General features: G+C 44.0%; 1 protein-coding gene across 3 annotated transcripts in view; it reads left to right on the top strand.

Moving 5' to 3' along the window:
- The window catches only part of SPIRE1 (spire type actin nucleation factor 1), a 173269-nt gene that overhangs the window by 99535 nt on the left and 60850 nt on the right, over positions 1-12884 (top strand). For all 3 annotated transcript variants that reach the window (XM_043539901.1, XM_037892887.2, XM_037892889.2), the window contains exon 4: positions 8924-9049. In XM_043539901.1, coding sequence (XP_043395836.1) covers positions 8924-9049 — 126 coding nt within the window. The remainder of the gene's footprint in view (positions 1-8923; positions 9050-12884) is intronic.

The raw sequence follows: 12884 nt of genomic DNA, 5'->3' as shown, positions 1-12884 counted from the left end.
AATAAAGTATGAAGGTATTGTCAGTACAGAACTTCATGTGGTCTGAACAAATATAAAATCTTAACCTGCGCTCTAAACTTTTACACAAACAGAAAAGGCTAAAATTAATAACTGTGGCCTACTGAAAGAATGATAGGTCAAGTGAGGACAGAGTTAGTTATTAAGTAAAGAGAGGATAAATTAACCATTCTAAAAGAGTCAGAATTTGGCCAGTTTCCATTAAATAGGGTGCTAGCCTTCTCATTAAGTGACTAAGTATTTAGTTTTCATATCTCCTGTGTTTGTTCTCCAGGTTGTCAGTGGGGTGTGGGTTGGATTGATATGCTATGGCATTCCCCTGCCCCTTTGCGGTACACAGTCTCTTCATATAATTTAATGGAGAAGAGCACTCTGTTTTTCTATAGAATTTGTCATGGTGAATACTCAGCAATGAAGTTTAATGAAAGAATCGCATTTTATAACTTCCTTTAAAAACTGTTGTAAATGTTGTGGGCCTTATAAGTTGGATTATAAATTTTAAAAGCTCTTAATTAAAAAGTAGCTTTGTCTTATTTTGATAAGTGTTCCTCATAAAAAAAGTCTTAAAATTGATTTTGTTTTAAATTTCTTCTTCATGAACTGGCTACACCCAAACATAGTGAGGGAAAGCAGTAATGTTAAATTTTCCCTTTTATAGCTCCGCCATTGTATCTCAGTCTTGAAACGGCAAATAATCCAGTTATAGTCTTCTATTGATCAGAAATATAAAGTTGTGAAGGGCCTTGAAGGTGAGGTCGAGAAGTCTGAATTTGATGTGTTGGAAAAGAGGGATCCCGTGAAGGAATATTCAGAGGGACAGTGTAGCAGGATAAGAACAAGAGGCAAGAGAGATCATCATGGCAGATGTGTTTTGGATAAGCTTGATAGAGTAGTGTGATATCAAAGAGACCAGGAAGGGGAAGGTTGCAATAATCAAAACAGGGTATTATGAGGGCCTAAGTTTTAGCTGTGTGGATAGAGGGGAAAAGCGAGAGCTTAGAAATTTTATGGAGGAAGAAGTGGCAGAATTTGGACATTGCCTGGGAAGATGGGGTGGGAGAAGTCAAAAATAATATACATGTGATGGGCCTGAGTGTACCTGCATCATGATCATTTGCTTCCAGAAAGTTCATGGAAAAGGACAGATTTAGACAAATGTACTAACAAACTAATGAAGGGCTCCTCTGCTACTAAAGAGACTTTGCCCTGGTCTACACTAGGACTTTAGGTCGAATTTAGCAGCGTTAAATCGATGTAAACCCGTACCTGTCCACACGATGAAGCCATTTATTTCGACTTAAAGGGCTCTTAAAATCGATTTCCTTACTCCACCCCTGACAAGTGGATTAGCGCTTAAATCGCCCTTGCCGGGTCGAATTTGGGGTACTGTGGACACAATTCGACGGTATTGGCCTCCGGGAGCTATCCCAGAGTGCTCCATTTTGACCGCTCTGGACAGCACTCTCAACTCAGATGCACTGGCCAGGTAGACAGGAAAAGAACCGCGAACTTTTGAATCTCATTTCCTGTTTGGCCAGCGTGGCAAGCTGCAGGTGACCATGCAGAGCTCATCAGCAGAGGTGACCATGATGGAGTCTCAGAATCGCAAAAGAGCTCCAGCATGGACCGAACGGGAGGTACGGGATCTGATCGCTGTATGGGGAGAGGAATCCGTGCTATCAGAACTCCGTTCCAGTTTTCGAAATGCCAAAACCTTTGTCAAAATCTCCCAGGGCATGAAGGACAGAGGCCATAACAGGGACCCGAAGCAGTGCTGCGTGAAACTGAAGGAGCTGAGGCAAGCCTACCAGAAAACCAGAGAGGCGAACGGCCGCTCCGGGTCAGAGCCCCAAACATGCCGCTTCTATGATGAGCTGCATGCCATTTTAGGGGGTTCAGCCACCACTACCCCAGCTGTGTTGTTTGACTCCTTCAATGGAGATGGAGGCAATACGGAAGCAGGTTTTGGGGACGAAGAAGATGATGATGATGAGGAGGTTGTAGATAGCTCACAGCAAGCAAGCGGAGAAACCGGTTTTCCCGACAGCCAGGAACTGTTTCTCACCCTGGACCTGGAGCCAGTACCCCCCGAACCCACCCAAGGCTGCCTCCTGGACCCAGCAGGCGGAGAAGGGACCTCCGGTGAGTGTACCTTTTAAAATACTATACATGGTGTAAAAGCAAGCATGTGAAAGGATTACTTTGCCCTGGCATTCGCGGCTCTCCTGGATATACTCCCAAAGCCTTTGCAAAAGGTTTCTGGGGAGGGCAGACTTATTGCGTCCTTCACGGTAGGACACTTTACCACTCCAGGCCAGTAACACGTACTCGGGAATCATTGTAGAACAAAGCATTGCAGTGTATGTTTGCTGGCGTTCAAGCAACATCCGTTCTTTATCTCTCTGTGTTATCCTCAGGAGAGTGAGATATAATCCATGGTCACCTGGTTGAAATAGGGTGCTTTTCTTCAGGGGACACTCAGAGGAGCCCATTCCTGCTGGGCTGTTTGCCTGCGGCTGAACAGAAATGTTCCCCGCTGTTAGCCACAGGGAGGGGGGAGGGTTGAGGGGGTAGCCACGCGGTGGGGGGAGGCAAAATGCGACCTTGTAACGAAAGCACATGTGCTATGTATGTAATGTTAACAGCAAGGTTTACCCTGAAAGAGTGTAGCCAGTGTTTTATAAAATGTGTCTTTTTAAATACCGCTGTCCCTTTTTTTTTCTCCACCAGCTGCATGTGTTTCAATGATCACAGGATCTTCTCCTTCCCAGAGGCTAGTGAAGATTAGAAAGGAAAAAAAAAACGCACTCGAGATGAAATGTTCTCCGAGCTGATGCTGTCCTCCCACACTGACAGACCACAGACGAATGCTTGGAGGCAGACAATGTCAGAGCGCAGGAAAGCACAAAATGACCAGGAAGAGAGGAGGCGGGCTGAAGAAAGTAAGTGGTGGGCTGAAGATAGGGCTGAAGCTGAAAGGTGGTGGCGGCGTGATGAGAGGAGGCAGGATTCAATGCTGAGGCTGCTGGAGGATCAAACTAATGTGCTCCAGTGTATGGTTGAGCTGCAGCAAAGGCAGCTGGAGAACAGACTGCCACTACAGCCCCTGTGTAACCAACCGCCCTCCTCCCCAAGTTCCATAGCCTCCACACCCAGACGCCCAAGAACGCGTTGGGGGGGCCTCCGGCCAACCAGCCACTCCACCACAGAGGATTGCCCAAAAAAAAGAAGGCTATCATTCAATAAATTTTAAAGTTGTAAACTTTTAAAGTTCTGTGTGGCATTTTCCTTCCCTCCTCCACCACCCCTCCTGGGCTACCTTGGTAGTCATCCCCCTGTTTGTGTGATGAATGCATGAATGTGAAGCAACAATGACTTTATTGCCTCTGCAAGCGGTGATCGAAGGGAGGAGGGGAGGGTGGTTAGCTTACAGGGAAGTAGAGTGAACCAAGGGGCGGGGGGTTTCATCAAGGAGAAACAAACAGAACTTTCACACCGTAGCCTGGCCAGTCACGAAACTGGTTTTCAAAGCCTCTCTGATGCGTACCGCACCCTCCTGTGCTCTTCTAACCGCCCTGGTGTCTGGCTGCGCGTAACCAGCAGCCAGGCGATTTGCCTCAACCTCCCACCCCGCCATAAACGTCTCCCCCTTACTCTCACAGATATTGTGGAGCACACAGCAAGCAGTAATAACAGTGGGAATATTGGTTTCGCTGAGGTCTAAGCGAGTCAGTAAACTGCGCCAGCGCGCCTTTAAACGTCCAAATGCACATTCTACCACCATTCTGCACTTGCTCAGCCTGTAGTTGAACAGCTCCTGACTACTGTCCAGGCTGCCTGTGTATGGCTTCATGAGCCATGGCATTAAGGGGTAGGCTGGGTCCCCAAGGATACATATAGGCATTTCAACATCCCCAACAGTTATTTTCTGGTCTGGGAATAAAGTCCCTTCTTGCAGCTTTTGAAACAGACCAGAGTTCCTGAAAATGCGAGCGTCATGTACCTTTCCCGGCCATCCCACGTTGATGTTGGTGAAACGTCCCTTGTGATCCACCAGAGCTTGCAGCACTATTGAAAAGTACCCCTTGCGGTTTATGTACTCGCCGGCTTGGTGCTCCGGTGCCAAGATAGGGATATGGGTTCCGTCTATGGCCCCACCACAGTTAGGGAATCCCATTGCAGCAAAGCCATCCACTATGACCTGCACATTTCCCAGGGTCACTGCCCTTGATATCAGCAGATCTTTGATTGCGTGGGCTACTTGCATCACAGCAGCCCCAACAGTAGATTTGCCCACTCCAAATTGATTCCCAACTGACCGGTAGCTGTCTGGCGTTGCAAGCTTCCACAGGGCTATCGCCCCTCGCTTCTCAACTGTGAGGGCTGCTCTCATCTTGGTATTCATGCGCTTCAGGGCAGGGGAAAGCAAGTCACAGAGTTCCATGAAAGTGCCCTTACGCATGCGAAAGTTTCGCAGCCACTGGGAATCGTCCCAGACCTGCAACACTATGCGGTCCCACCAGTCTGTGCTTGTTTCCCGAGCCCAGAATCAGCGTTCCACAGCATGAACTTGCCCCATTAGCACCATGATGCATGCATTGGCAGGGCCCATGCTTTCAGAGAAATCTGTGTCCATGTCCTGATCACTCACGTGACCGCGCTGACGTCGCCTCCTCGCCCGGTAGCGCTTTGCCAGGTTCTGATGCTGCATATACTGCTGGATAATGCGTGTGGTGTTTAATGTGCTCCTAATTGCCAAAGTGAGCTGAGCGGACTCCATGCTTGCCTTGGTATGGCGTCTGCACAGAAAAAAGGCGCGGAATGATTGTCTGCCGTTGCTCTGACGGAGGGAGGGGCGACTGACGATACGGCTTACAGGGTTGGCTTCAGGGAGCTAAAATCCACAAAGGGGGTGGCTTTAAATCAAGGAGTAGTTCAGGCAGGAGTTCATGGAGGGTTCCAATAAGAAATGGTGAACCTAAGTTACTGTTCTTATTGGAACAAGGAGGTTAGCGTGGCCTCTGATTGATACATGGCTAGATTTAGCTCGCTGCACCTTCTCTGTGAGTGACTGCAGTGTGACCTAGAGGAATGAGTCCCCTAGACAGGGGAAGAGGCAAATGAGTACAAAACAAATCTGGTCTATTTCTTGTTTCGATCCACTCCATCTATCTTTTACATCTTTGGCTGGCAGCAGACGGTGCAGAAGGACTGCATGCCATCCACATCTCATGGCTGCTCGGCAGAAGACGGTACAATAGGACTGCTAAGCAATCCATATTGCCTGCCTGCTCACCATAAGACGGTTCAATAGGACTGACTGCCGGACTTAAGAGAATGACCTGGTCAAGTCACTAAAAATTTAGTCCCTGCGCCCATGTCTGCCCAGGCGCTCCTGATCGACCTCACACAGGCAACCAGGAGCACCTCGGACATGACGAGGACGGCTACCAGTCGTACTGTACTGTCTGCTGCCAGAAGGCAATGGGTTGCTGCTACTGTGTAGCAATGCCATACCGCGTCTTCCAGCACCCAGGAGACATACGGTGACGGTTACCTGAGCGGGCTCCATGCTTGCGGTGGTATGGCGTCCGCACAGGTAACTCAGGAAAAAAGGCGCGAAACGATTGTCTGCCCTTGCCTTCACGGAGGGAGGGAGGGAACGGTGGCCGGACAATATGTACCCAGAACCACCCGCGACAATGTTTTAGCCCAATCAGAGTGCTCCATTGTGACTGCTCTGGACAGCACTCTCAACTCAGATGCACGATTGTTTGCCGTTGCTCTGACTCAGGGAGGGGTTACAGGGTTGACTTCACGGAGGGTTCCAATAAGAAATGGTGCACCTAAGTTATTGTTCTTATTGGAACAAGGAGGTTAGCGTGGCCTCTGATTGATACATGGCTAGATTTAGCTCGCTGCACCTTCTCTGTGAGTGACTGCAGTGTGACCTAGAGGAATGAGTCCCCTAGACAGGAGAGGAGGCAAATGAGTACAAAACAAATCTGGTCTATTTCTTGTTTTGATCCACTCCATCTATCTTTTACATCTTTGGCTGGCAGCAGACGGTGCAGAAGGACATATTGCCTACCTGCTCACCATAAGATGGTTCAATAGGACTGACTGCCGGACTTAAGAGAATGACCTGGTCAAGTCACCAAAAATTTAGTCCCTGAGCCCATGTCTGCCCAGGCGCTCCCAGCCGACGTGGCCAGGAGCACCTCGGACATGACGAGGACGGCTACCAGTCGTATTGTACTGTCTGCTGCCAGAAGGCAAGGGGTTGCTGCTACTCTGTAGCAATGCAGAACCACGTCTGCCAGCACCCAGGAGACATACGGTGACGGTTACCTGAGCGGGCTCCATGCTTGCGGTGGTATGGCGTCCGCACAGGTAACTCAGGAAAAAAGGCGCGAAACGATTGTCTGCCCTTGCTTTCACGGAGGGAGGGAGGGAAGGGGGGACTGACGATATGTACCCAGAACCACCCGCGACAATGTTTCAGCCCCATCAGGCATTGGGATCTCAACCCAGAATTCCAATGAGCAGCGGAGACTGCGGGAACTGTGGGATAGCTACCCACAGTGCAACGCTCCGGAAGTCGACTCTAGCCTCAGTACTGTGGAAGCACTCCGCCGAGTTAATGCACTTAATGCACTTCTGTGGGGGGACACACACTCGAATATATAAAACCGATTTCTAAAAAACCGACTTCTATAAATTCGACCTTATTCCGTAGTGTAGACATACCCTTAGTCTCAAAAAATAGGTCTAGCTCTGGAAAGCTTCTAACATAGCCAGTGATTTTTCCCTCAGTCTTTTCTCACCTTTATCTGCATAGTAAAAAACTACTATAAAACCACTAGTAGGAAGCCTTAAGGCCAGCATTACATTTGTTTTTTGTTTGGGGGTGTCTGCAATAATATTTAATTGGGGTTTCAGGTCATTTTGTTTTGATGCTTTAACATGTATTTTTATGGTGAACAGATTATAGGCACTATTTCACAAATACTTGTTCTGTCTCTTTATTGCAGACTTCTGTGGAGAATACCTTGGCTTAGGCACACCCTGCTGGGAGTAGTATTAAAGGCACTGGACCAAATTTAACTAAGGTGTAACCCATAGGAATTATATCTGTTTTCATAAGTACTGAACTGACCACATGTTGTAGCATTACTCATAAAGATTAATGCATTTAGGTCCAGATCTTGCAGCTGAGTCTGTATGGGTTGACTGCAGTGAGGCTTTATGTGGGATGGGAGCAGGAGTCTGCCTACACAGATTCAGTTGCAAGATTGGGATCCTAGAGATTGATACAGCAATCCTCATCAGTTTGGGCAAAATTCCAATTTACTTCAATGAGAATTTTGTTTGAGTAGGGAGTGCAGGATCCTTAATAATAAATAATAATAATAATAATAATAAAAATATATTTTAGTAATAGATCTCAAAGGCTTTACAAAAGAGGGTAAATATCCTCGTTTTACAGATGAGGAAATGACCACCTCTGCTTGGCCCATGATATCAGCCTCCACCATCCAGTTGCTAGATTTTCAAGCAAGCACCTTTATGCTTTCCCCTGTGCTGCCCTCATGCCTGGGAGTTACTCCCCATAAGTGTCTGTAAAAGTAACTCATTATCTGCCTTCAAAACCCTCCGTAAAACTCTACTTTGCTACTTTATAGGACTGGGAGTCAGCAGAGTAATGCCTCCCTTAAACACTATAAAAGGTTTTTGAGAACTTCCCATCTTCCATATTTCTGGGCAAAATTTTTCTCTTTAGAGAGGCTTGTTCAGTTTCTATTAATCTTGGTGGTAATTGTGTATGTATGTCTAGAAGCACAATTTAGTCCTCAAGAGGTCTTCCTGAGTGTTTCACAGGTGATAGATCTGTCAGTTCATAGCTTATTATTTATTTATTTTTATCAAATTGTGTGTGCTTCTAGGAATGTTAGTGGATGTTTGCTGTGATGCCAGTCTAACTTAAAACGTACGCAAACTTTTTTATAACCTCCTTTTAAACCATGCGAACCATTAGGAATAGGCTTAGTGGGATTTCATCTTCTGTTTTCTAACCAGTTGATACCCAAAATCTATATTAGACAATCATGTAAATCTTTTCAGAATTTGGCTCTTTAAGTTGTTTTGTTAGGGAACTCTTTTTTTCTTGATAATTGAGTTAAGATGCTTTCATTTTAAAAAGCTCCTGACATCTGATAGAAAATTCTGAAAAAGATTCTATTTAGAAACAATTATGCTACAGTAAAATACATTGTGTTTTACTTTCTTTTTTATTACTAGGAACATCATTTGAGTAGGAACAAAACATTTGTTTATTTGATAATCTTGTCTTGATGCTCGCTTAAAGTTGTAGTCCTCTTTGTGCAATCAGTGTGTTGCTATGAAGACAATTATGCTATTATAAACTAAGAGCTATGACCTTGGAAGGGAAAAATGTCTGAGGATCAACTATCCCATTTTCAGTTAAATATCCGAAGTGTATTATTTTTAAAAGGGAAGGGAAGAAAAATAATTTAAAATGGAAATTGCTTCCAGATAGACTGTGTTTCAAAGTTTTCCAGGAAGTGACGGCATCTTTTTGAATGTCTCCTAATCTCTCCTTCACTATCAGAACTTTTCCTACAAAAACGTAAGGGCAGCAGAAAAGTAAAGAAATGTACTTTAATTGCTGCCTGAAGTTAAGTGCATCTCTATTTTAGGTTGCAGAATCTTGAAAACAATGTATAATAGAAACTGTCATTGGTTAAAAAAATAAACTGACGTAAATATGTCCAGGGAACATTTGGATGCTACTCTGTAAGTACAGTCGGTTCCTACCTGTGTTGTGTTAGTAAAAGCAGCTGTGTATGTGTCTATATATAACAGTTTTTATTTTCCTCCCTAGTTGTGTGCTGCCCATCTACCAACACGATCAGAGGCGCCAAACCACTATCAGGCAGTATGTCGGGCACTGTTTGCTGAAACAATGGAGTTGTACACATTCCTGGCCAAAATTAAAAGTGCAAAAGAGGTAAGCAGTTGGAGAGAATTTTCTGTTGCTAATTCGGTTACTAGGGGAGTGAGTAATGTGAAAAACTTTCTATTTCCGATCACCAGTGACTATCCGATGGTAGAGAAAATTATTTATAAAGTGTCCCTACAATTAAGCTTTCTGTTTTGTCCTGTACCCATTAATCGTGGGTATTTGATAGAGGTTAGTGTACTTTCATGATAGACCATGACCCATAATGTGATCAGGAAAACAAACATTACCTGGAAACAAACATTATCCTGGAAAACGATCCCTCACTCTCACAGACCTTGGGAGGCAGGCCAGTCCTCACTTACAGACAGCTCCCCAACCGAAGCAAATACTCACCAGCAACCACACACCACACCACTAACACTAACCCAGGAACCTATCCCTGTAGCAAACCTCGTTGCCTACTCTGTCCCCATATCTACTCTAGCGACACCATCAGGGGACCCAACCACATCAGCCACACCATCAGAGGCTCATTCACCTGCACGTCTACTAATGTTATATATGCCATCGTGTGCCAGCAGTGCCCCTCTGCTATGTACATTGGCCAAACCGGACAGTCCCTACATAAAAGAATAAATGGACACAAATCGGACATCAGGAATGGTAACATACAAAAGCCAGTAGGAGAACACTTCAGTCTTCCTGGACATTCTATAACAGATTTAAATGTAGCTATACTTGAACAAAAAAACTTCAGAAACAGACTTCAAAGAGAAACTGCAGAACTAAAATTGATTTGCAAATTTAACACTATTAATTTCGGCCTGAATAGGGACTGGGAGTGGCCGGCTCATTACAAAAGCCTCTCCTGGAATTGATACCACCTCATCTATTATTGGGAGTGGACTGCATCCATCCTGATCGAATTGGCCCTGTCAACACTGGTTCTTCGCTTGTGAGGCAACTCCCTTCTCTTCATGTGTCAGTATAATAATGCCCGCATTGGTAATTTTCACTCCATGCGTCCGATGAAGTGGGTTCTAGGCCACGAAAGCCTATGCCCAAATAAATCTGTTAGTCTTTAAGGTGCCACTGGACTCCTTGTTGTTGTTTTTGTGGATACAGACTAACACGGCTACCCCCTGATACTAAACATTACTTTATGCTTTTCATGTTGCCTTCCTGCTCTCTCTGCCAATGACACCAGGCTCAACATTCTATTTGTCTGCTTCTCCCATAAGTGTCTTCATGCTTTCTTCCCCACTGCTCCTAGTGCTAATTTTCCTGAGCTGGTCTGGAAGGGCACTCTCCACTTTGCATTCAGATCGCTTCTTCTGTGTCACCTACAAGAAATTAACTGAATAAATTATGGTGAGTTTAGAGAGCCAATAGTGGACAGTTATATGTAAATCAACACATTGTATTGTGTTGATAGACACAATATAGTGTTAATAACAGAGTCACCGCCTTGACGTCTCCACCTGTTTTTATGACCCTTTCCTCTACACTTCGTTTATCTTTCTTGGAACAGTAGTGGGTAATTTTTATTTTTACTCTGGTCCAAAACTCTCAAATAATCTAGCTAGAAAGTATACATTGATTATGTCTTTAGCAAATCCCTAAATATTCGAGGCAAAAAGCTTCCCCACAATTTCTTCCTGTTCAAGTTGGATGAGTGAAAATGTTTCCATTTGCTCATGCTCAGTATAACGGCTGTTCATTAATGTAATTACTGAAGACTGTATTACACATTAATTGCTTTTTGTCCCTCTAGATTAGGTACAAAGCTGACCACAGTGAGCAGTTAGGCATTTTCAGTATATGCCTATATAGAACATTACTTTTTTATTTAAATATTATAGAAGTACACAAATAAATATATACATCAATATACACACAGTAATACTTTTGTTTTAAACTTGTAAACTATTCAATCACCCTGTAAATTAGAGTGTATACTGTGAGATGAAAAATACCGTTTGCCTCTGAAAAGGCTATTAGGACTTGATCCAAAACACATTTAAATCAATGGAAACAATCCCACTCTGGGTGAAATTCTGGCCCTACTGAAGTCGATGGGCTATTAAAAAACACTGAAAGTTGCTGAGAAACACAGTTATCGTTATCTTACAAACAGCTGTAATAATAGTTAAGGTTTGAAATCCTTATAGGTGGCTTAGTTTTATAATCCACATGGTACTTGCTCACTGCGTTTATCAAAGTATAACTTCAGAAACCCTTCAGTGGTTAAAAAAAATCCAAAGGACATAGAAAACAAAATAAGAGCCATGAAGAAAATATATATTAATATGGAGTGCTATATATTTCTTATTGCCATTTATTTCTAGCTTGTACCTGTGCCAGAAAGGAGTTATATGATCACCTTAAAGTTGTGCCAACAAAAACTTTATACTATCTTCATATATTCTTTCCCTACCTAGAATGTAGTGGCTTCACAGCTCATGGGTAATATGGTGAACCCAAGGAGAAGTCAATAAAATGTTTTATGTATCCTCTCACCATCGTATATTCTATTTGGCTATAGATGTGCATGTATGTGTATGTAAAACACATTATATAGTATAGAGGCTGTATTGGCATGTGTTTGAGGTGGCTACATTTATTCACAAGTGGTGCACCCATCAATTGAGTTACACACGTTATCCCAAATGAATGTTGACAAAATCCCTTACAGGCAGGGAGAGACTTTCATTCATGGAGAGAATGAAAAATGTGTAGCTATATATTTAGAAGGGAGAGTCATAAGAGGGGACATCATAGAGAGAAGCAGAGAGAGTAGAATGAAGCCAGGAATGGTTAACTGATGTCGGAGCAGAAAGGGAGACATGGTAAGTATTATGGAATAGTAGCAGCTGTTCTGTAGTTAGTTAGGATTCAGGCTGGCTTTTCAGTATAAACCTGATTTATCCAACCTATCCTAAAATACATGGAACTCCCTAAATCTTTTATCTTATTCCATCGTCGAGTTTTTCTGGGGAGTTTGGTAATTTTTCCCAGCTTATCATTTTGTTGGCCTGTCTCCCGCTCCTACACTACTAATGCCACTCCTTTTCAGGTGCTCAGGGGAGTAAGGATGACCCTTGGTCCACCAGTGATGCCACCTGCTAGTGCTTTTGGTCTTCAGATGGGCCAGGCCTTCTCAGCCCCCTAGCCTGCTACTTCTGTTCTCTGGCTCTTAGGGCTGCGGGGGAAGAAGGGGAAAATATTGCTAGTTTCCCCCATCCTACACTGTGAGCTCTTATTTACCACAAGAAGTTCACATACACAGTGGGAATCTCCCCCTTCCCCCCCTCAATACCAGCAAAAAATGCATCTTATGAAACACACAATAACCATAGCTGTGCTATGGAATCAGTGTTAATTACAATGCTTGGTTAAGCTAAAGTGAGTTATATTAATACAGTATAAACATAATCAGTATGCTTAAAAGTAATAACACAAGAACACGTCCTTTCCCAGGATGATCCAAAAGTTAGAGATCTCCCTTGTGTGAACAGAGTTAATGAGATAAAACATAAAGTTAAACATTCTTTTTTGGGGCGGGGCCAAGAAAAGATAGACATAGCAGAACTGAACTTCTGTTATGCAAATATAGGAAGAAAGGAATTGGTACACTATACCAGACCTGTGGTAGGCAAAGGTAGGCCAGTACCCTGTCTCAGACAGTTGCCAGCACCAGATGCTTCAGAGGAAGGTGTAGGAACCCTACAGTAAGCAGAAGTGGGATAATCTGCCCCCCCATATTAGGCACATCCTGATGGCTAATTGTTAGAGAGTGGCTTAAGCCCTAATGTATGAGGTTTAGTATCACTTCCAAAATTAATTGTTAATTGTCTATTCTTGATAGCCATATAAGTGT

This window comes from Chelonia mydas, chromosome 2 (assembly GCF_015237465.2).
Source record: "Chelonia mydas isolate rCheMyd1 chromosome 2, rCheMyd1.pri.v2, whole genome shotgun sequence".
Classification (NCBI taxonomy): domain Eukaryota; kingdom Metazoa; phylum Chordata; order Testudines; family Cheloniidae; genus Chelonia; species Chelonia mydas.
Note: the sequence above shows the minus strand (reverse complement) of the source record. Positions and strands in the feature narration are given on the sequence as shown.